General features: G+C 40.1%; 1 protein-coding gene, 1 long non-coding RNA gene and 1 pseudogene across 2 annotated transcripts; all 3 read left to right on the top strand.

Moving 5' to 3' along the window:
* Positions 1–167: 167 nt before the first annotated feature.
* On the top strand, positions 168–3494 carry LOC137878662 (cytochrome P450 2K1-like). Its single transcript, XM_068719043.1, has 5 exons — positions 168–205; positions 392–533; positions 1838–2022; positions 2174–2315; positions 3033–3494. Exons 2-5 carry the CDS (start codon positions 422–424, stop codon positions 3230–3232), a joined length of 639 nt encoding a protein of 212 aa, XP_068575144.1. The 5' UTR covers positions 168–205; positions 392–421; the 3' UTR covers positions 3233–3494.
* Positions 3495–7464: 3970 nt separating this feature from the next.
* LOC137878669 (cytochrome P450 2K1-like) lies at positions 7465–21737 on the top strand (annotated as a pseudogene).
* A 1501-nt stretch (positions 21738–23238) lies between these two features.
* On the top strand, positions 23239–24311 carry LOC137878671 (uncharacterized). The gene is made up of 2 exons (XR_011103632.1): positions 23239–23461; positions 23562–24311. It is a non-coding gene; the product is annotated as an uncharacterized lncRNA (long non-coding RNA).

Here is a 24311-nt window from a genome sequence, read left to right as displayed (position 1 = left end):
ATTCTGTTAACAAACCTTTGGTCTTTGTGATGCAATCAACTTAACAGTTGTACATTAACTAAAGGACAATACAAGTGTAAGGGAGGAAGCGTAGGGTATGTGCATCTCACAGTGTCAGGTCAAATTAGGACAGAAAGAAACGTTGAATGTTCAGATGTGCAGAGGATTTGTGGACTCGTTTCTGGCACACAAACAGAAGCTAGAGGTATTAAAAGCAAGTGTGATATCATAATACAAGGTTTAAATCTATAATTATTCATTTTTGATATAAATTCATAAAACATCATCATTATAATTCTATGAACACAGCCAACAACTGGAGGATGAAAATGGTTTTAGCTCCTTTTTAAAATGAAGTTTTAACACTTTTGATTATTCACCTGTTAATAAGGATTTAGGGATTACTGAGTCATTCTACAACATGGAGAACCTTGTGGCAACTGTTAGCAACCTCTTTACGGCTGGTACTGATACGACAGCAACTACGCTGAGATGGGGTCTGTTGCTCATGGCCAAATATCCTCAAATACAAGGTAAGTAATATGCTTAGACCGGTTGCATACAGATGCAGTCCCCAACTTTACGTCATGTGATGCAGTCAAAGATTGATGCATGTTTATCCATCTGTTCTCCCCCTCTTTCTTGTCAAAGGTCCGTAGGTTGGAATTAAACGCTTTTGGATTTCCAATAAGCCCAGTTTTTTGGGGCCATAGGGAGTCTATGACTAGTAAATACAATTTTCATGTTTGTTCTAATGAAATCTAGATACCTTTCAGTAAATTATCTGCCCAACAGGGGGCGGTGTTAAAACTCTTCGCTATACCACAGTGTCTGCACCATGTGTGCAGTTGTCATTTTGTTCATTACATCCTGACAGTAATCAATGAATCAAATGCTCTGACAAAAAAAATCTGATATCTGTGACTGTAGCAGGACTGTAATAAGCCCGAACAATCAATTAATTCTACTTGCTTAAATTCCTGCCTGTCTGCACGTATTCTGCTGTGCATTCATTGCTCGTCACTGGAGTCTTTCACAATCTGCTAGCTTGACAGCTGTGAGTAACAATAGCCATGTTTGTTGTTTACGTTCATTATAATGTTTGGCCAATGGTATGAAGGCAGATCAATGTCAAAATCCACAAGCACAAATGAGATCCATGCACGTGTGTAGAGGTCACACGTGTGCAACTCAAACAGCTGCGAACGCTAATTACTTTTGCGAGTACTTTCACATCACTCCATGCAGAACATCTCTGCTGTGTGAGCAAAATTGAAGCCTGTGAGGAGAAAACCATGCTTTGAGGGCGAGGAGCGTCCCCTGGTGCCCCTAGTTTCTCAAGATTACCAACCCTGCCTTCAACATATCCTGACTGTTGCAACCCAGGAGACTTAGTTTTTACTTCCAAACAGAAACTTTAAACTACAATTAAGAGTCAATGACCGGTTAAATTTGTTCTTTCCATAGTATCATCTCCATTTAAACTTAATAACACCTGGAAAAAGAACCCCATTGAAACTGTATGCATCAAGAGTACTTTAGATATAAATAAGAAATTACTTAATTTCCTTAGTTTTGACCGATTACTATAAGTGCAATGTTCAACCAGCTGGTCATAAAATTACACTAATGGCATTGAGAAGGATTTTTTTTTTTCTAGCTTGTGCAAAATTCTGTGATATAGCAATTGCAATGTATTGTGGAGTGTGTTCACTCAAATGATTTGTTTCTGTGAGGGTTTGGTAAAAAGTATTCATGTTAGTCTTTCTAGAATTGGTGAAAAAACTTTACTGCTGCTTTGTTTTTTAGCCACTTTCTTTTATTTTCTAATTTCCAGACCAGGTCCAGGCAGAGCTGAGCAGGGTGGTTGGGAGCCGTCGGGTCAAGACAGAGGACAGGATGAACCTGCCCTTCACTGACGCTGTCATCCATGAGACACAGAGATTTGCTAATATCCTTCCCATCTCTATTCCTCACATCACCAGCGCAGATGTGACTTTTCAGGAATATTTTATAAGAAAAGTAAGAATTTGACTGATGAAAACAAGTCTTCCAGTTCACTCTGAATAATGAAACATGATGAGACTGCATGCTTGATTTTAGAAAGTATAAAGATAGTAGATCATAGTTTTTCTTTAAAACATTGTAAGCATTAATAAATGTCTCTTTCAAGGGGACCCCTGTGTTTCCTCTTTTGACATCTGTTCTGTGGGATGAAAGTGAGTGGGAGAGCCCATGCACCTTTAATCCTGCCCATTTCTTGGACAAGGATGGGAAGTTTGTCAAGCGAGATGCCTTCATGCCCTTCTCTGCAGGTTAGAGAGCTCAGCTAACACTTCTTTTCAATACCAATCAAAGTTTTCAGATTATCTGAAGCTTGTTCTCTCTGTCACACCTGTATGTCAAGTTGGGTTTTTGTCCTGTCTCCACGTTTGTTTTGTGACTTCCTGTTTTATTTTGGAAATTAACTCTCCTCTCGTTTCAGGTTCCTTGCCCTTCCTCATGTGTCACCAGTCTGATTGTCTTCCCTGATTCCTGATTGTCTCCACCTGCTCCCCCACTTCCCTCATGTGTACTTATAGTCTGCGTCTCCCCTTGTCCTGTGCCAGTGTGTCATGTCCTTTTGCCTTGCACACCCGCCTCATGATATCAGCAAATCCAAGCCTGAGTATTGTCTATCCCGTTCTTGTTCCTCGTTTCTTGTTTGTAGCTTCTTCTGTAAGAGCGACCTTGTTTTGCCTTTTGCCATTTTGATCATCCAGCTCTTTGAGTAGAATCAGAGCTTTTTTATTTGTAGCATTTTGCTTTTCTTGCGAAGTGATTTTTGGTTTGGCTTTTGCCGTTTTTACTTCACTGCCCTTTGAGTTAAATCGGAGTTTTTTTAGTTCTGCTTTTTGAGTTTGTTTTCCTGCCTTGCCAAAAGAGGCTTTGTTTCCAGGGATTTTCCTGAGTTTTTGTTGTAAATAAAGGATCGTCAGTGAACCTTAACATCCGAGTCCTCACCCAGAGTTCCCTCCCTGACACTCTCACAGGACGGAGGGCGTGTCCGGGAGAAAGTCTGGCTAGGATGGAGCTCTTCCTCTTCTTCACCTTCCTCCTCCAGAGCTTTCATTTCACTCCTCCACCTGGAGTCCCAGAGGAAGAACTGGCTCTGACTCCGGCTGTGGGCTTCACCCTCAACCCGACACCTCATGAGCTGTGTGCTGTCAGTCGTGAGGGATTTCAAAATTAGTACTCAAGTATTGTCAAACACTTTTGCACAGTAGAAAGCTTTTGAGATTGTAATGCCACTGAAAAAGAAACACTGCTATCTACTTTAAAACCATCTTATTCAACACATTTGATCTTTAACTTAAGTGCTGAAGCAAGGTTGGTGTCTCAGTAAGAAAATGGGATAACATTTACAGCTGCACCAATCAAACTGCTAGAAAAGCTACATCATATTTTTGATTAATTAGCCAAAACATCAAAGTGTTGAAACACTGTCACCATAGGGCAGAGATTGTTATTGATTTATCATATATTTTATGTTATTATAGCAGCCATCTTTGGACATTATTTGTCAGCTGTAAGACTTCACAGCAACACCTTGCACTACATTTCATTTCCAATTGTGAATCACTATAAAGTAATGGTAAAGTTGTATTGTGTATATTATATATACATATATTGTCATATATGCCTTAGATAAAACTTGTAATACTTGTCTACTTACCTCTTGAACAGAGAACGGTCCCACATTATGTGCTTAGAATGATTTCATTTGGCACATAATATTACAACACATTCTCACTCCCAACTCATCAAATAATTACGCTTGGTCAGTGGCTCGAAGCTTCTAACTGACTCTAGGTTTCCCTCTACCGTCAGTTTTGGACACGCAGAGATGCCTCTCAGTTTCCAATTGTTAGATTTAGTGTCTTTTCAAAAAAACTTCTGTCTTCACAGAGAGTTAGGTTTGGGCAACAAAACCACTTAAATAGGTAAGCATGTGGTTGACGTTAACTTGACTGCCTTAACGATCCACGTTAATACCGAGTGACTAACGACTTATGTTACTAGCGACTCACGTGACTAACGACTGCTGTGACACAATTTACTGTTTGTTTCGCACGGGACACAATCAGTCCTGTGTTGTTTTAATGTGTAAATAATATAGAAAACTACTTTACAAACTGCTGTTCAACAGTTTGGAATTACCCATTATTTTGAGGTTTGTCTTCTATAATGGCTATTTCACCATAGATAAAAACAGTATAATTCTTTTCTATACGGCTGTTTTCTGTCCTGGCCCCACAGTGGTGGAATGAACTTCCCACTGACGTCAGGACAGCGGAGTCGCTGCCCATCTTTCGGCGCAGGCTGAAAACCCACCTCTTCAGGAAGTGCTACCCTGAGCCTTCCACTTAGCACTTATTGTATTCATACTAGCTTGTTGCACTTATTGTATTCATACTAGCTTGTTGCACTAACTGTTTTTCTTGTTTCTACCCTGTACTTTGGCTCTGAGTTATGCTCTGCTTCATGCTCTTAGATGCTTGTTTGGAAAAGGAAATGTACTTATGACCTCTGGTGACTAGTAGTTCTTTTGATTACCAATGTTGATGCACTTATTGTAAGTCGCTTTGGATAAAAGCGTCTGCTAAATGACTGTAATGTAATGTAATGTTGATTGTCTAATGACTTTTTTTTTACAATGAGATGCTTCATTCACCTACATATTCCTGCTTCCAGGTCACTGTTGATTATTTTTACAAGTGATTGTACTTGGTTTTGTTGTAATTTGTTTACTTTCTTATATTGCAGGACGGTGTTGAAAATCACCTCATGTATTAGCACACTATGAATAAATGTAGACCTTCCTCGTCATATAGCTGATAATTAATTTAGCTTGCATCTAAAATTACAATAATCTACACCTATATATCATTTTTTTTAAATAATAATTTTTTAATAAAAATTACTGGACACATTTTGTGATGAAAAAAACAAAAAAGTATTTCTATCGATTAAATAAATGGAAAGAATATATTAAAACTGCTTTTAAACTTTGATTTGGTCTGTCAATATTTCTTCTGGCTAACTTGTTTACCCATGGTGCCATGGTGGTACAGAAAAGAAATGTGACTTTACCTCTCTATAGCTATCCTTACTTCATGCTACATAAATTAGTAAACTGTATAGTTATCCTCAATAAGCACTTCTCACTAGTTTTTATGACGTCAAGCTTTGCCTCACCTGTACCACGTCCATGCCTCTTTCAGACACCCACGAGTCGTGCTTCTTCTGCCTTTCGTTTTACTTCTCCACCTGGAGTTAGAGAGCCGAACTGGATCTGACACCAGCTGTGTGCTTCACCCTCACCCCTTCCCCTCATGAACTGTGTGCTGTCAGTCACCAATGAGGATGGGAGCAGGAGCTATTTAAAGGGAGGGAGACAGGACAAAAGGAAAACAAAAATCATATCAATAGCTATTACTGTTTTGGTCCACCACCCGGACTCATAGGAGGAGGCTTGCCAGCTGTGGGTAAATATAGTACATAGTAAGTGTTATTCTGTTAACAAACCTTTGGATCTGATCTGCTGCTACCTGATGAACCATCCCGACCCCTTAGTCATCTGGGACCGGTCTACTTTCTGTTCCCAGAGTCAGAACTAAACATGAAGAAGCAGCGTTCAGTTTTTCTGCTCCACATATCTTTTGCCTTATGTTTTGATGCTTTTAATGGTTTTATGTGAAGCACTTTGAATTATCTTGTTGTTGAAATGTGCTATACAAATAAACTTGCCTTGCCTTGCCTTTCTACTAAGGCAGTACAACTTTAAAGTTACTGTGACAAACTTTAAATTGGTTATGAAACTGTCTCTATTTAATCCTGATGCCTCTATATGACCTATAAGGAAAAGAGATCATTAAAGGGAAGATTGGCTGTTTCTATATAGTTATACTTAATGCTTGTCAGCAGTGCCACCAGGTAGGATTCCATGCCAATCAGGTGAAATCATGCAGGTTCACCAGAAACTCCTTCAAGTCAGACTCCAGCGCCCTGCAGTCGGAAGCTCCGGCGAAAGGATAGCTCTGTTCCCAGCAGCAGCATCTCCTCCATCTGCCAGGAGCAGAGCTTTGCTCACTGATCCTCCAGTCCCAACTTTTGTTCACAGGGGCCGCCAAAGTCAACACATGATCAAATTTCCTTGTAGTAGCTTTAAATATTACCATAATATTCTGGCTTTTTTTAAGTTGTAAGGATCACAATGGCGTCTGTTTAGTTGTTTCATAGCTTTCCAAGAAATATGCCGGCGTCACCTCCAACCTGTGCCGGTTCCCCAGCCCATCCCAGCAGTGCACGGGGAGATCACAGGGACAGACACACACTCTGACGGAGCCACCATGTTAGAGACTGTTCCTGTCAGTCAGAGTGTGGCTACACCCACAACCCCTCTACCCGGTCAGACTGACCAGATCTGGATAGGTGTGCAAGCAAGTCGACAGGCTTGACCTGTAGACAAGTGCAGATCATATGGCCTTTGGGGGGAGAAGAGAAAAAGTTGTACTGACATTGATGTGATAATGTTGATGTTTATTTGTTGCTTGATTGGAAAGAGACCGGTGTATGTTGAAATGTCTCCATTTGAGTTAATCTTGGTTTATGCTATGTGCTGTCTGAATAGCCATTTTCAGTTAAAGTGTCCCTATGATGTTATTGACATAACACTTAAAAGAGGGGGAGATGTCATATACGGTTGCGCATCTACTGGGGGTTATACGGGAGCTCTGGGAAATGCATGAAGAGGGAGACACATGATGATCCATTAAAACCAGCGGAGCAAATTAAGACGCTTCTATTGCATTGATTTACAGCAGTATCGTGATAATATTGTATCGTGGGACCTCTGGTGATTCCCACCCCGAGTAAATATAGTACATAGTAAGTCTTATTCTGTTAAACCTTTGGAGTCTATGATACATTCAACTTAACAGTTGTACATTTGTCACAAACCAGGCCGCATGGCCATGACAAGTTATTTAATAACTTAAAGGCAGAATAAAAAGCAAGCTCAAACTAACAGTGGCGTGTGAAGTCAATCATTTCGGCAGTGTAGGTGAGTGCATGAGTGGAAAGTGTGTATGCAATGTTGTATAGTGCAGAAACAAACCATAATCTCAACCAAAAACCAAATGGGTGTAAGGAGAGAGGGACCAACTGAGACTAAAGAGGGGTTTTAACAGGGCCCATGTGTTGCCAGTGTTAATGATGAGCTCAGGTGTTTCCACTCTACTGATGACCCTCTCCCACGCCCACCTCCAATACCTGCAGGGGAAAATACCACACAAACAAAGTAACAGACAGACAGGGCAGAGTGGGTCGTCACACATTACCTTAAGGACAATAAAAGTGTAAGGGAGGAATCTTCGGGTATATATGTGCATATCACTCTGTCAAGTAAAATTAGGACAAAGTTTCACTCTAATACTCACACAACATTAAACACAAAAATATTGTCTCTGACTTTGTTGAAAGTGTGGCTTACTGGCTGCCATGGAAAGCCTTTTTCTACAGTTCCCCAGTACAACCATTCTACTGGGCACTATTGGGATCCTACTCGTCTTGTATGTATTTTTCCCCAACGTTGACCATCAGAGAAAGGAGCCTCCAGGACCCAGACCACTGCCTGTGTTTGGCAATTTGCTGCAGCTGAATCTTAAGTCAGTCCACAGCACGCTGTTTGAGGTAAGTAAGTGATGCTAAAGTGGCTGTATACTGTATTGTTCAAAAGTGTGGAATAATTTATTTTGGTATTTTAACATAGATAAAAACAATATAATTCAGACAGAAATAGTATTATTTACATTTAGAATAGTTTTGCCTCCCGGTGTATATACATGATTTAAAATTGTATTTAGTCTTTTGCCCCTCTAGAATAGTGTCACAGTATCCCCCCTGTGATTTTTATTTTTATTTGTTTTATTTGTTTTCCAGTCCAAAAATGTACAAGTGACCCAAGATCATATTTGAACCACAGTCGTGCAATCACCCAATAAACATTTTGGAAAGACGTTTTTCTTAGGACCCTCTGCCGTCTACTTGGTGGTTAGATTGAACAGGATTTGTAAGGCCATTGGATGTTCAGCTGATATTCCCAATATATTTTCACGAACCTATTTCTGATTTTTTTTCTTTTTTTTTCTTTTTTTTTTTTAAGAATCCCTTTGATAAAGTAGCACACCTGTAAATGTCAGCTTGTTATAGGCATTATTCTGCACTAGACAGTGAAACAGGAAATTGTTCCTATTTATATATGATTTTAAAGTCTGTCTTTGTTGCTAAGTTTTAATTTATGTTACCAATAACTGTTGATTTCATTTGTATTTCTTATTCCTAATTCTTAGAGGTATCTTTGTCTCTTTCTGAACTTTCCGTTGGCTGATTGAACCATTGTACAGCGTTTTGTTCTCCATGTAGGCTTCACAAACATGACTTGTTTTTGCAAAACCCTTGATACAAAGTTGCATCTATTTGTAAAGAGGATCTTCTAAAACCTTAAGGCCATTAAAAAAAATATAGTCGTCTTCTCAGCCATCTGACTTTAGCAGATTAAGCTTTTGTGGAAGTTAATTCCAAACTTCTGAACAGTAATGTATACAAAATTGGATATGATATTATCACTTTCAGGAGAAAAGGATTATATGGATAACTATGGGTTATGAGGTGTTTTGGCCACATTACTGCAGCTTTGTTCATCTGTATGGAATTGGAGTAAAGTTGTGATGATCTCATTACTACTAAGGCAGTAAAACTTTAAAGTTACTGAGTCAAACTTGTATATTGTATATACACTGCTGTTCAGAGTGTGGAATCACCTGTTATTTTGATACCATTTCAACATAAATAACAACAGTAGAATTCAGACAGACATTCCTATATGAATCTGATTAAAGCAGATTTTTTGACCAGTAACTGTTGATTTATCATAAGATTTGTAAATAGGACTTTCATCCATCTAATAGTAGCAATGCACTGATATTGGTCCGATACTGGACCAGATATAGGTGACAATTGACTGATCGGGTATCGGATACCGTTATTTTATTAAATAATTCTTACATAACATAATTCTATGTATTTATTTGTGATATTTAGTTTTACAAAGGTAAAAAAAGCTACCTTTTTAAATCAAGCCTGATGTTGCCTTACACATAAGTGAGGCATACAGCTTATCAAATAAACACTAGTATCGGATCAGTACTCGGTATCGGCCAATAACCAAAGCGCAGGTATCACTATTGGTATCGGGACTGAAAAAGTTAGATCGGTGCATCCCTTCCTAAAAGCATGAAAGACCATTCAAAATATAGAGTGGTCCTCTCAGCCATTTGATTGTACTGGATCAATCTTTTGTGGCAGGCAATTACAAACTTTTGTATCGTTATGTATTCTATCAAACATTGGATGTTTGATTTAATGAGATGGATAGCTGTACACTACTGGCCAAAAGTTTTGAGGATGACACAAATATACATTTTCACAAAGTCTGCTGCCTCAGCTTTTATGATGGCAATTTGGATAGACTCCAGAACGTTATGAAGAGTGATCAGATGAATTGCAATTAATTGCAAAGTCCCTCGGATCATCGAGAACTTCAAAGAGAGAGGTTCAATTGTTGTGAAGAAGGCTTCAAGGTGCTCAAGAAAAACCAGCAAGCGCCAGGACCATCTCCTGAAGTTCATTCAGCTGCGGGATCGGGGCACCACCAGTGCAGAGCTTGCTCAGAATGGCAGCAGGCAGGTGTGAGTGCATCTGCACGCAGTTAGGCGAAGGCTTTTGGAGGATGGCCTGGTGTCAAGAAGGTCAGCAAAGAAGCCACTTCTCTTCAGGCAAAACATCAGAGACAGACTGACATTCTGCAAAAGGTACAGGGATAGGACTGCTGAGGACTTGGGGTAAAGTCATTTTCTCTGCTGAATCCCCTTTCCGGTGATTGGGGCAGCCGGAAAAAATCTTGTCCGGAGAAGAAAAGGTGAGCACTACCATCAGTCCTGTGTCATGCCAACAGTAAAGCATCCTGAGACCATTCATGTGTGGGGTTGCTTCTCAGCCAAGGGAGTGTGCTCACTCACAATTTTACCTAAGAACACAGCCATGAATAAAGAATGGTACCAAAACATCCTCCGGGAGCAACTACTCCCAACCATCCAAGAACAGTTTGGTGATGAACAATGCCTTTTCCAGCATGATGGAGCACCTTGCCATAAGGCAAACGTGATAACTAAGTGGCTCAGGGAACAAAACATCGAAGTTTTGGGTCCATGGCCAGGAAACTCCCCAGACCTTAATCTCATTGAGAACTTGTGGTCAACCCTCAAAAGGCGGGTGGACAAAGGAAAAACCCACAAATTCGGACCGACAAGCATTGATTATGCCAGAATGGGCTGCCATCAGTCAGGATGTGGCTCAGAAGTTAATTGACAGCATGCCAGGGTGAATTGCAGAAGTCTTGAAAAAGAAGGGTCAACACTGCAAATATTGACTCTTTGCATAAACTTAATATAATTGTCAATAAAAGCCTTTGACACTTATGAAATGCTTGTAATTATACTTCAGTATACCATAGTAATCTTGGACAAAAAAAAAACACTGAAGCAGCAAACTTTGTGAAAACGAATAATTGTGTCATTCTCAAAAACTTGGGCCAAGGCTATACTGTAGGATACAAGATGTTTCCGCCACTTTACTGCAGCTTATTATCATCATTATACAGGACAAAATTAAAAGAAAATAATAAATATCTAACCGGTAAACTGTCTTGACTCAGTTGAAAGTGGTTTACAGCATGTTCCTGTTCTGCAGCACATGAAGGAATCTCAATTACAATAAAAAATAAAAACGGAAACAAGAGAACAACACATTAACGGCTATACAGGTGCCTGTTTGCACCCGTTTTTTATTGGTATCTGTCCACAGCAGTTATTTTAAAGGAAGTATTGGAATAAGTGTATGTGAAAATGATCTAGTGATGCGTTCCTTTCTACTATGTCTGTTTGGAATTAAGAGTGATGTTGTGATGATTTCAATACTACAAAGGCTGCAAAACTTAATAACCAGACAATATCCTTTTTTTATTTTTATTGTTTTCAAAAGTTGTAATGATCACTGCTTTTTTTTCTTTTTTTTTTTTTTCTCTTCCATAGCTTTCCAAGAACTATGGATCCGTGTTCAGAGTGTATTTTGGACCCCAAGAAGTGGTAATTCTGGCAGGATACAACACCGTGAAGCAGGCACTGGTCAACTATGCTATGGAGTTTGGAGAGAGACAAGTCCCTCCATTTGGCAATGACATAAGTGGTTCACATAGTAAGTATATAGCAGTGGATTGTTGTGATAACCACTACAGTATAAGTTCATCTAGGTCAGTGATTCTCAACTGGTGGGTCACGACCAAGAAGTTGGTTGCGGACTCGTTTTCAGTGGGTCGCGGGCCTTTGCCTGGAAAATAAAATAAAAAATCCTGTGCTTTTATTTTGATGGGGATTTTTTTTATGCAGCGGAGTTATTCACACTTAACAGTATTTGGCGTTAATGCCTTGTAATGCTAATAGACACCCATTTCACAGTATAGAAGAACACCCACAAAGTTTGTTTTCATATGCTAATTGAGCGAAACGCAATACAACACCGATTACATGAGATAGGGATTTTCTTACATTGAGGACCAAAGGGCAAAAACCTCAGTGTGTTTTGTGCAGCGAGGTTCTGGCACAAGAAAGCATGAAGCCGTCAAAACTGAAGTGGCATTTGGAAATAAAACACCCTTCTCTCAAAGATAAACCTGTTGAGTACTTTCAAAGATGCCTTCAAGACCTGAGGACATCACAAAAGTGTCTTACTTACCTGCAGCCATGGACGTGTTGGATCAATCTGCAGCGGATAAACTGGAAACTATACCTCTGTCAAATTACACTATAAGTAGGTGAATTGAAGACATGTCGGATGACATCAAAAACAGACTACAGCTCGAATTAAGGCAAGTGGTCATTTTGCATTACAAATGGACGAATCTACAGACGTAACAAACAAAGCAGTTTTACTTGTTTACGTGGGACGGGGACTGGCGGGAACATTTTCTCTGCACAAGAGAGCTCCCTACCACTACAACTGTAGAGGAAATGTTCAGCTCAGGTTCAAACTGCACCATCTTTTCATTAAATCAATTTGAGAAGTTGAAAATTTGGGTCATGGCTTGCCATTAAGGGGTGATGGTGGGTCCCGCAGCCAGATCAGTTGAGAACCACTGATCTAGGTGATGCATACATTTGATCCAATGACAATGTTAACATCACACAGCTCAGTCTACAGCCATAATAGCTGCTGTGTGTGGCACAGTTGTGCTTTGAGCTAGAAGCTTCTTCCATGGATGCCGCTGTTTCAATTGCTCCGCAATGCAAATGTGTAGTTTACAATACAAAATGAGTTCATACTGTTTAAGGGCATAGTTGTGATTAGCCTTGGTAATGTGTGTACAAAAACAACAAAGCGTGATAGCCTGGGTGATTGCATTAGCCAGCCTTGGTCACTGGTTCAGATTATGATTGACCCCAAGGAAGAAACTCCTAATTTTGGTTTTCAGGCAGCGGCAGCAGGGAGAACATTCTCTTGTTGGGGTGATTGAGGTTGTATGAGTTGACATCTGATGGTCTTCAGGCCAGGTAGTCCCTCTTGGTGCTATTCCTGAACCAGGCAGTGGTTCTGCTTGTGAGGACTGTCTTCATGGTGCAGGTATAGAAAGCAGCACCTTGAGGATTAGCTTGAAGTCCATCAAGCATGTGACGTGGTTGAGACACTAACAGGCTTTTTGCATAGTTAGAAGTTGAAGTCTTTGACAAGCCTCTGAAAGCAATTCATCATCACAGAAGTCAGGCATTTTGGGGATTCATCCTCTGGGGACGATGAATGTACCAAATTTCATGGCAATTCATCCAATAGTTGTAGAGATATGTCTGGACAAAAGTAATAGACCAATCGACTTATATTTCCATCGCTACAGCCATGGCGCTAGCAAGTGCTGTCTGTATAAAACAAGAACAGACTGGACAGGGTTGTTAAACTGGGTGATAAAATAACAGGGAAACCAGTGTGCAGTAATGCTTGCATGATGGACCAGTGCACCATGAATTTTGCTCACAATATCACAGCAGATCCAATGTACGCTCCAAGGCCTGAATGTGCACTTTTGTCTTTAGGGAGCAGGTATGTGATGCCCAGGATGCCCATGCTTCGTCCCACGCAGCATTGAACTGCTTAACAAGCTTTGATCGCATGGTCTGAACTCTGCACTTTGTCAAACGGCATCTGATGTCCTTTTTTATGGTGTTTTTGATGTTTATTTAATTATGATAAACAATTATGAAGCAATAACAAAATAACCTACAGGGAAGAGGCCCAGACCTTGTCTGCCTGGTGCAAGGACAACGACCTCATTCTCAATACAAAGAAAACAAAAGAAATAATTGACTTCAGGAAAACCAAAGTTTTAAGTTTCTGGGGATGCACATAGCTGAGGACCTGACCTGGAGCCTGAACACTGCCCACATCATCAAAAAAGCCCAGCAGAGGTTGTTCTTTCCGAGGACCCTGAAACGCAACAGGCTACCTCAGAAAATCATGGTCAACTTCTACCGCAGCACCATTGAAAGCATACTGACATACTGCTGCACTCTGTGGTACTCCAGCCACACTGCACCTTGAAAAAAAAAAAGACCTGCAGCGGGTTGTCAAGACGACTGAGAGGATCATTGGCTCCACCCCTACCAAACCTGAGCGACATCCACTCAGGCTGTCTTCTCACACGGGCCATTAACATAATGCAGGATCCCTCACTCCCTGGACACCACCTCTTCTCCATCCTCCCCTCAGGCAGACTGAGAACCCCAAGCACACGCACAAACAGATTGCGAAACAGCTTTTTCCCTAGAGCTGTGGACAGGCTGCAGAGATCACCATAAGGCATTTTTCTGAAATTATTGTAATCTGATTTCAAACACTCCAAATAACATTTGACAAACATGTGTACTTGATTTCACTTCAGGTACAGGAATCATATTTGCCAATGGGGAATCATGGAAAGAAATGAGGCGTTTTGCTCTGAGCAACCTGAGAGACTTTGGGATGGGCAAAAAAGCGGCAGAGGAGAAAATCATTGAGGAGATTCAGTATCTGAAAGAAGTTTTCGAAAGACATGAAGGTAACTCTTCTCCTGTATTGTATATTGTCTTCATAAGGATTCTATATTGTTTGTTTTGCTCATTCATTTTTGTTTTTTAGGTAAACCCTTCAGTGCTACCCAGTCAATAAACTATGCAGTTTCCAACATCATCTGTTCAATTGTCTATGGCAGCAGATTTGATTACAGTGATGCAGAGTTTAAACGTATGGTAGACCGAGCCAATGACAACCTTCGACTTTCAGGCTCTCCTTCAATACAGGTACCACTTTGTCTTTCATTAAATAAACTATAAGATACCTTTAGTGGGTTATAGTGAGAATTACAGACTCATGGGGCCATGGGCATGCATATTGACCTTTTTATTGTGCCTTCTTGATATAGTAAATAACATGATGTACCTGTTTTTTCTATTCAAATACAACAGTTGTACAACCTCTACCCCTGGTTATTTCAATGGGTGAGCAACAGGATGCGTCTCAGGAAGAATGTTGCTGAAAACAGAAAACGAATAAAGCAGCTGATCGGACGTTTACAAGAAACGTTGAATTCTCAGATGTGCAGAGGATTTGTGGACTCGTTTCTGGAACACAAACAGAAACTAGAGGTATTAAAAGTGTGATATCATAATACAAGGTTTAAATCGTTTTTTAATGACTTAATTGATAATTCATAAAACATCACCACCATTCCATTTCTATGAAAACGGCCAATAGCTGGAGGATGAAAAATGTCAAGAACGCCTTTTTAAAATTAAGTTTTAACACATTACATTTTACACCTGTTAATAAGGATTTAGGGATTACTGAGTCATTCTACAACATGGAGAACCTTGTGGCAACTGTTAGCAACCTCTTTACGGCTGGTACTGATACGACAGCAACTACGCTGAGATGGGGTCTGTTGCTCATGGCCAAATATCCTCAAATACAAGGTAAGTAATATGCTTAGACCGGTTGCAAGCAGATGCAGTCCCCAACTGTTGTACTTTACATAGTAGTTGAAATATGTTTTTAAAGATTATTTTTGTAGGCTTTTTTACTGTCATTTTATGCAGTCAAAGATTGACAGGAAAGAGGGAGAGAATGTGTTTGGTGCATGCAGCAAAGGTCCGTAGGTTGGATTTAAACACTTTCGGATTTCCAATGAGTCCACTTTTTCAGGGCCATAGGGAGCCTATGACTAGTAAATACAATTTTCATGTTATTTGTTCTAATGAAATCTAGATACCTTGTAGTAAATTATCTGCCCAACAGGGGGCGGTGTTAAATCTTTTAAATATACCACAATTTCTGCACCATGTGTGCAGTTGTCATTTTGCTCATTGCATCCTGACAGTAATCAATGAATCAAATGCTGTGATAAAAAAAATCTGGTATCTGACTGTTGCTGGACTGTAATAAGCCCGACCAATTAATTCTACTTGCTTAAATTCCTGCCTGTCTGCGCGTATTCTGCTCGTGCATTCATTGCTCGTCACTGGAGTCTTTCACAAGCTGCTAGCTTGACAGCTGTGAGTAATGATAGCCATGTTTGTTGTTTACGTTCATTATAATGTTTGGCCAATGGTATGAAGGCAGATCAATGTCAAAATCCACAAGCACAAATGACATCCATGCACGTGTGTAGAGGTCACGCGTGTGCAACTCAAACAGCTGCGCACGCTAATTACTTTTGCGAGTACTTTCACATCACTCCATGCAGAACATCTCTGCTGTGTGAGCAAAATTGAAGCCTGTGAGGAGAAAACCATGCTTTGAGGGCGAGGAGCGTCCCCTGGTGCATGTCTTCTGTCACTGCTCTTTGGCTTTGGAGGAAGGCCTGAAGGGACGGGCTGTCAGTGTTGTCAACTTGGCTACTGTCTTGCTAGATTCAGCAACTTTTGAGCTAGTACTGCTAGCTACTTTCATTGGAAAAGACTATTACTGGTACTCTTGCCAGTTTCGCAAGATTACCAACCCTGCCTTTAACATTTCCTGACTGTTGTAACTTAGGAGAAATACTTTTTACTTCCAAACAGTGACTTTAAACTACAATTAACTTAACATTCAATGACTGCTTCAATTCGTTTTGTTCATGGTATCATCCCCATTTAAATGTACACCTGGAAAAAGAACTCCATTGAAACGGTAGTACTTTAGATATAAATGAGAAATTACTTGATTTCCTTAGTTTTGACCGATTACTACAAGTGCAATGTTCAACCAGCTGGTTATAAAATTACACTAATGGCATTGAGAAGGATTTTTTTCTAGCTTGTGTGAAATTCTGTGATATAGCAATTGCAATGTATTGTGGAGTGTGTTCACTCAAATGATTTGTTTCTGTGAGGGTTTGGTAAAAAGCATTCATGTTAGTCTTTCTAGAATTGGTGAAAAAAACTTTACTGCTGCTTTGTTTTTTAGCCACAGTATTTTATTTTCTAATTTCCAGACCAGGTCCAGGCAGAGCTGAGCAGGGTGGTTGGGAGCCGTCGGGTCAAGACGGAGGACAGGATGAACCTGCCCTTCACTGATGCTGTCATCCATGAGACACAGAGATTTGCTAATATCCTTCCCATCGCTATTCCTCACATCACCAGCGCAGATGTGACTTTTCAGGGCTATTTTATTAGAAAGGTAAGAATCTGACTGATGAAAACAAGTCTTCCAGTTCACGCAGAATAATGAAACATGATGAGACTGCATGCTTGATTTTAGAAAGCTGTTTAACAGATAGTAGATCATAGTTTTTCTTTAAAACATTGTAAGCATTAATAAATGTCTCTTTCAAGGGGACCCCTGTGTTTCCTCTTTTGACATCTGTTCTGTGGGATGAAAGTGAGTGGGAGAGCCCATGCACCTTTAATCCTGCCCATTTCTTGGACAAGGATGGGAAGTTTGTCAAGAGAGATGCCTTCATTCCCTTCTCTGCAGGTTAGAGAGCTCAGCTAACACTTCTTTTCAATACCAATCAAAGTTTTCAGATTATCTGAAGCTTGTTCTCTCACAGGACAGAGGGCGTGTCCGGGAGAAAGTCTGGCTAGGATGGAGCTATTCCTCTTCTTCACCTTCCTCCTCCAGCACTTTTGTTTCACTCCTCCACCTGGAGTCCCAGAGGAAGAACTGGATCTGACTCCGGCTGTGGGCTTCACCCTCACCCCGACACCTCATGAGCTGTGTGCCGTTAGTCGTGAGGGATTTCAAAATTAGTACTCAAGTATTGTCAAACACTTTTGCACAGTAGAAAGCTTTTGAGATTGTAATGCCACTGAAAAAGAAACACTGCTATCTACTTTAAAACCATCTTATTCAACACATTTGATCTTTAACTTAAGTGCTGAAGCAAGGTTGGTGTCTCAGTAAGAAAATGGGATAACATTTACAGCTGCACCAATCAAACTGCTAGAAAAGCTAAATCATATTTTTGATTAATTAACCAAAACATCAAAGTGTTGAAACACTGTCACCATAGGGTTGAGATTGATTTATCATATATTTTATGTTATTATTGCAGCCATCTTTGGACATTTGTCAGCTGTAAGACTTCACAGCAACACCTTGCACTGTATTTTATTTATTTTCCAATTGTGAATCACTATAAAGTAATGATAAAATTGTATTGTGTATTATGGCCTAAATAAATATTGATATGTTCTTGATCACTTTGTGTTGTATCTATTTGCCTTTTCTGTTGAAAAACTATGCGTTTCGAGGCAGTGTTGGCCATTCATTGTTGTTTATCAATGCTTTGTAAGGCATAGATCAGGGCTCACTAATAGGCGGACTGCGGTTCGGATCTGGACCCAGACGCCGTTGTATCAGGTGTGGGTGGGTGTTGTGAAAAAGTATTTGCCCCCTTCCTGGTTTCTTATTCTTTTGCATATTTGTCACACTTAAATGTTTCAGATCATCAAACAAATTTTAATATTAGACAAAGATAACCCGAGTAAATACAAAATGCTGTTTTTAAATGATTTAATTTATTAAGGGAGAAAAGCTATCCAAACCTACTTGGCCCTATGTGAAAAAGTAATTGCCCCCCCTTGATAAATCATGAATGAACTGATTTTTTTTTTGTAAAGCTGAGTTCAATTTCACTATCCACACCCAGGCCTGATTACTGCCAGACGTGTTGCATCAAGAAATCACTTAAATAGAACCTGTCTGACAAAATGAAGTCGGCTAAAAGATCTCAAAAAGCAACACATCATGCCGCGATGTAAAGAAATTCAAGAACAGATGAGAAACAAAGTAACTGACATGAATCGGTCTGGAAAGACCCCAGAACAACATCTAAAGAACTGCAGGCCTCACTCGCCTCAGTTAGGGTGGTCAAGTGGTCATGATTCAACAATAAGAAAGAGACTGGGCACAAATGGCACCCATGGGAGACTTCCAAGGCGAAAGCCACTGCTGACCAAAAAGAACACAAAGGCTCGTCTCACATTTGTCAAGAAACATCTTGATGATCCCCGAGACTTTTGGGCAAATATTCTTTGGACTGACGAGACAAAAGTTGAACTTTTTGGAAGGTGTGCGTCCCGTTATATCTGGCGTAAAACTGACAGCATTTCATAAAAACAACATCATACCAACAGTCACACATGGTGGTGGTAGTGTGATGGTCTGGGGCTGCTTTGCAGCTTCAGGACCTGGACGACTTGCCATAATTTATGGAACCATAAATTCTGCTCTCTACCAGAACCTCCTGAAAGAGAATGTCGAGCCATCAGTTCGTGACCTCAAACTCAAGCGCACTTTGGTTATGCAGCAGGACAATGATCCGAAACACACCAGCAAGTCCACCTCTGAATGCAAAAAAAAAAAGGTTTTGGAGTGGCCTAGTCAAAGTCTGGACTTAAATCTGATTGAGATGCTGTGGCGTGACCTTCAACGAGCCGTTTCTGATCGAAAACCATCCAATGTGGCTGAATTAAAACAATTCTGCAAAGAAGAGTTGGCCAAAATTCTTCCACAGCGATGTGAAAGACTCATTGCCAGTTATCGCAAACGCTGGATTGCAGTTGTTGCCGCCAAGGGTGACAAAACCAGTTATTAGGTTTAGGGGGCAATTACTTTTTCACATAGGGCCAAGTCGGTTTGGATAGCTTTTCTCCCTTAATAAATTAAATCATCATTTAAAAACTGCATTTTGTCTTTACTCGGGTTATCTTTGTTTAATATTAAAATTTGTTTGATGATCTGAAACATTTAAGTGTGACAAATATGCAAAAAAATAAGAAACCAGGAAGGGAGCAAATACTTTTCACAGCACTGTACCTGTGCTCAGAAAATGGTGCGCTGTGCTCAAATCACCCCCATATTCTAGTTTTTTTGTAGCCAGTGTAAGTCATGGTGGGGTTTGCTTTAATAGTACAAGACGATCATTTTTCTTTTGCTTTTATGAAATAATTTTCATTATTTGTCACTGCCGTTTCACAGGGAAGCCATTCGATACAGCATGCCCGGTAAATCATGCAACATCCAATATCATCTCCGCTATTGTGTACGGCAGCAGGTTTGAATACAATGACCCCCGATTCAAAAACATGGTGAGAAGAGCCAACGAAAACGTACGCATTGTGGGCTCTGCATCAATCCAGGTGACCTTCGTATTTGCTTTTTAATTTACTGCAGTTTTAAGGGGATTGCACACAAGCAGGGGTAGCTGACGAAACTGTGAAAGGTTGTGCAGAATGGTAAACAGCATCAGCATTTTATAGCAGTAGCTTCATATATATACGTGTATATATATATATATATATATATATATATATATATATATATATATATATACATAGAAAGTGAAGCTTCATGTCAACAACACCTCATGTCGTTCTTTAAAAAAAGAGACTCTACGACACTAACAACATGAAAACAAAGTGAAGTGCTACCAGAGCAATATAATGTCAACTTACCTCCATGCCGCTCATCACAGTAACCTCTACAGTGGAAGTAGATGCCGGGATCCAAGTCAAACCCACCAATAGAAACTCCTGGCTCATTCAGCAGCGTATGCCCCGCCCACTACGTCCAAACTCATCTCGTAGCTTTACGTTTTGGTTTTGAAGCCTTAGCTTTTGGTTTTGAAACCGTAGCTTTTCGTTTTGAAAGCAAAGGTTTTGTTTGCGTAATAAAGACACAAATCTACCTTCATACCGTACACCGATGCTGTCATCCATGAGACACAGAGACTGGCCAGCATCATCCCCATGGCCATTCCTCACAAAACCAGCCGAGACGTCACCTTCCAAGGCTTCTTCATCAAAGAGGTCGGTTGCCTACATAATAATTATTATTATTTATATAGAACCTTTAAAATTAAAGTTGACAAAGTGATTTGATACACAGCAATATAACAGAAAGTCCAACAAAAGCAAGACAAACTAAGCTAAAACACTGATAAAACAGTACAATAGATGAAACAACAAAAACAATCAACAGATTGCAAACAAACAATAATAATAAATCAACTTCTGAAAAGGTGAAAAAGTGCTTTCATTCTGAGGCTTCATACACATCTCTCTCTTCTTTTGCCAACAGGGGACTACTGTGTTTCCTCTTCTTACTTCTGTCCTTCATGATGAGAGTGAATGGGAGAGCCCAAACTCTTTTAACCCTTCCCACTTCCTGGACAAGGAGGGTCAATTTATCAGGAGGGATGCCTTCATGCCCTTTTCTGCAGGTACAAAAACGTTGTCAGGGTTTTGTATTTTAGGGATTACAGAGAATTTCCACACATTGTGATCCAGTTTAACTCTTTGCAAATCTCTTTGTTCCTGCAGGTCGCAGGGTGTGTCTGGGAGAAAGTCTGGCAAAGATGGAGCTCTTCCTCTTCTTCACCACCCTCCTCCAGCACTTTCGTTTCACTCCTCCACCTGGAGTACCAGAGGAAGAACTGGATCTGACACTCCAGCTGTGGGCTTCACCCTCAACCCGACACCTCATGAGCTGTGTGCTGTCAGTCGCCAATGAGGAAGAGAGCTGTAGCATGGCATTATACTGTAACTGTACATGACCATGACATGAATATTGTTTAATTCACCCTCACAGGCAGCAGAACATACTGAGCAGCCAGAAAAGTACATCTATTTGTGTAAATATACAACAGTGGCATATTAGGGCTAATGAGCTGTCTCACTCTAAATAAGAGCATATATACGTCCACATTCCTACAGATTGTTGAAACCGTATACAAATTACAAAAAAAACACACTTAGGCTAGACACAGCTTCATTAGCCTACATATTCCTGCTTCCAGGTCACTGTTGATTATTTTGACAAAAGAATGTACTTGGTGTTGTACAATTTGTCAAGGGTTTACTTTCTTATACTGCATACAATTGCAGAAATCACATATGTATTAGCCCACTAGAAATCAATCAAGGCTTGCCTCTTCCTACAGCCGATACCCCATGTAGCCTGCATCTAAAAATTACAATAATGTACAATTATATACCAATATTTCTTTTATTTTGGTTCTTGTGTTATTTTTCTGTTCTAGAGAAATACTTGATTAAAAATACTGGACCTACTGTTTTCTTTAATGTTTTTGGATGGAAAACAAAAGGAGTAATAATTCTTAGGACTTGATAAAGGAAAAAATCCATTAAAACTGCTTTTAAAGTATTTGGTCAGCTGATTGTCAACCCTAAAGCTTCTTTTTGCTAACTTGTATTTAGCACATAGTTCCTTACATATTGGGAAACACTGTTGTGGATTTTTCAATCAGCTTTCTAACACATGGAATAACACAGCAACCAAATAGGTTAACGACAGCTAAACAAAAAACCACCGTAACACCAATTTAAGTGAGAAATGCATCCCATCAGCCGAATACATTTTCAAATTAATTTCATGTCCACATGCTTGTCACATGTGCTGACCAGCATTGTCTTTGAGTTCTGTAGCCATGGTTTGGAGTTTAGAGATGCTTTGGTGAAGGAGCTGTCTAGAGCTGTGTTGTTTGGAATGAAAGTACAACAAGAGTCTGACTTGAAGAATCGCTAATGATTAAAATAGATATAAATGTATCCAATTTACATTCTTGTTGATCGTTACCATGTGGAAAAAAGACTCAAACCCAGCTGCTATATTATTTCGGGCTTTAAATTCAGCCCTTTATTGTGACACAATCTCGAACCTCGTTGTCCAGGAGGAATCAGCTATTCTCTGTCGTTCAACTGGAGTCCAAATCACTTGTCCAATGCCATCCTTGTCGCCATTTGTGGTGGAAATGAATGTTATTAATTTTCTTGAGAGAAATAAATGCAACAAGAAAGCTCTCAAATGTCTTTAGGTATTTTATTGAACTGACACTTAGAATAATTCAGCTGAATGGTCAGAGCTCTTTTCCCACGGATGGTTCGGAGGTCTAACAACAAGTCAACGTTTTAAAGAGTGGGAGAGCAGACAGGCAGGCGTACTCCCTTTTCGGATGGAGCTAAGATGTCAAGGCCTTGGTAGGTGCTGCTGTTCCTGCAGTCATGAGAAAGGGTTAATTTGTCAGCTCTCACAGTCATCAGGTTGAGACAACAGCAAGTCACACATAAGATACATTTGTTTGGTTGCGAGTTCTGCTTGGGCAGCGTCTGCATGTACACAATGTTCAGAGTCAAGCGATACAAGTTACACCTCAAAAGAACAACGTGATAAATTGCCAGCTTTCTGACACATGGAATGTGAAACAGTAACAAATCTGTGCGCCTTATCAATTCTCAAAACAATGTGTTAAAGTTCTTATGTCCATTGTTCATGGGGTTTAATTCCCCAGGTGGCGTTGTTCGTTCCCTCTTATTTTTCCCCTAAGGCTCCCGCCACACTTGCCCGGCGTGACGTTAGCGAATGTCTGGTTGAGAGGGACAGTATGAAGTTAGCAGTAAAGCTGTAGAATTGTATCTAACCAGAGTGAGTTCTGGCCATGATTATAATACAGAGTTACAAGAAATAACAGTTAAACAAAAGGTGTGGGTTGGGTTAAGCTTCTCAGGAAGGACAAGGGACCTTGAAACTATCAGCACCCAAGATGTGTATTTATCAGTTCAGGGGGTGAACCCAACTCTCTGTAGTAGTGGATTTGCATGGGCTCAATACAGGTCTGTTTTACAGAGCAAAAGGAGTTTAGATGATTAGTAACCCTAGACCTTTTGCAATGGTATTCCAGGCCATACAAGTTTGAGCTTGTGTTTTAACCCTTCCCACTTCCTGGACAAGGAGGGTCAATTTATCAGGAGGGATGCCTTCATGCCCTTTTCTGCAGGTACAAAAACGTTGTCAGGGTTTTGTATTTTAGGGATTACAGAGAATTTCCACACATTGTGATCCAGTTTAACTCTTTGCAAATCTCTTTGTTCCTGCAGGTCGCAGGGTGTGTCTGGGAGAAAGTCTGGCAAAGATGGAGCTCTTCCTCTTCTTCACCACCCTCCTCCAGCACTTTCGTTTCACTCCTCCACCTGGAGTACCAGAGGAAGAACTGGATCTGACACTCCAGCTGTGGGCTTCACCCTCAACCCGACACCTCATGAGCTGTGTGCTGTCAGTCGCCAATGAGGAAGAGAGCTGTAGCATGGCATTATACTGTAACTGTACATGACCATGACATGAATATTGTTTAATTCACCCTCACAGGCAGCAGAACATACTGAGCAGCCAGAAAAGTACATCTATTTGTGTAAATATACAACAGTGGCATATTAGGGCTAATGAGCTGTCTCACTCTAAATAAGAGCATATATACGTCCACATTCCTACAGATTGTTGAAACCGTATACAAATTACAAAAAAAACACACTTAGGCTAGACACAGCTTCATTAGCCTACATATTCCTGCTTCCAGGTCACTGTTGATTATTTTGACAAAAGAATGTACTTGGTGTTGTACAATTTGTCAAGGGTTTACTTTCTTATACTGCATACAATTGCAGAAATCACATATGTATTAGCCCACTAGAAATCAATCAAGGCTTGCCTCTTCCTACAGCCGATACCCCATGTAGCCTGCATCTAAAAATTACAATAATGTACAATTATATACCAATATTTCTTTTATTTTGGTTCTTGTGTTATTTTTCTGTTCTAGAGAAATACTTGATTAAAAATACTGGACCTAC

The sequence above is a fragment of the Cebidichthys violaceus genome, unplaced genomic scaffold (genome assembly GCF_023349555.1).
Source record: "Cebidichthys violaceus isolate CVI_PGR_0920_01 unplaced genomic scaffold, fCebVio1.0.p SCAF_23, whole genome shotgun sequence".
Classification (NCBI taxonomy): Eukaryota; Metazoa; Chordata; class Actinopteri; order Perciformes; family Stichaeidae; genus Cebidichthys; species Cebidichthys violaceus.
The sequence above is the reverse complement of the archived record's forward strand: the minus strand, read 5'-3'. Positions and strand labels throughout refer to the sequence as shown.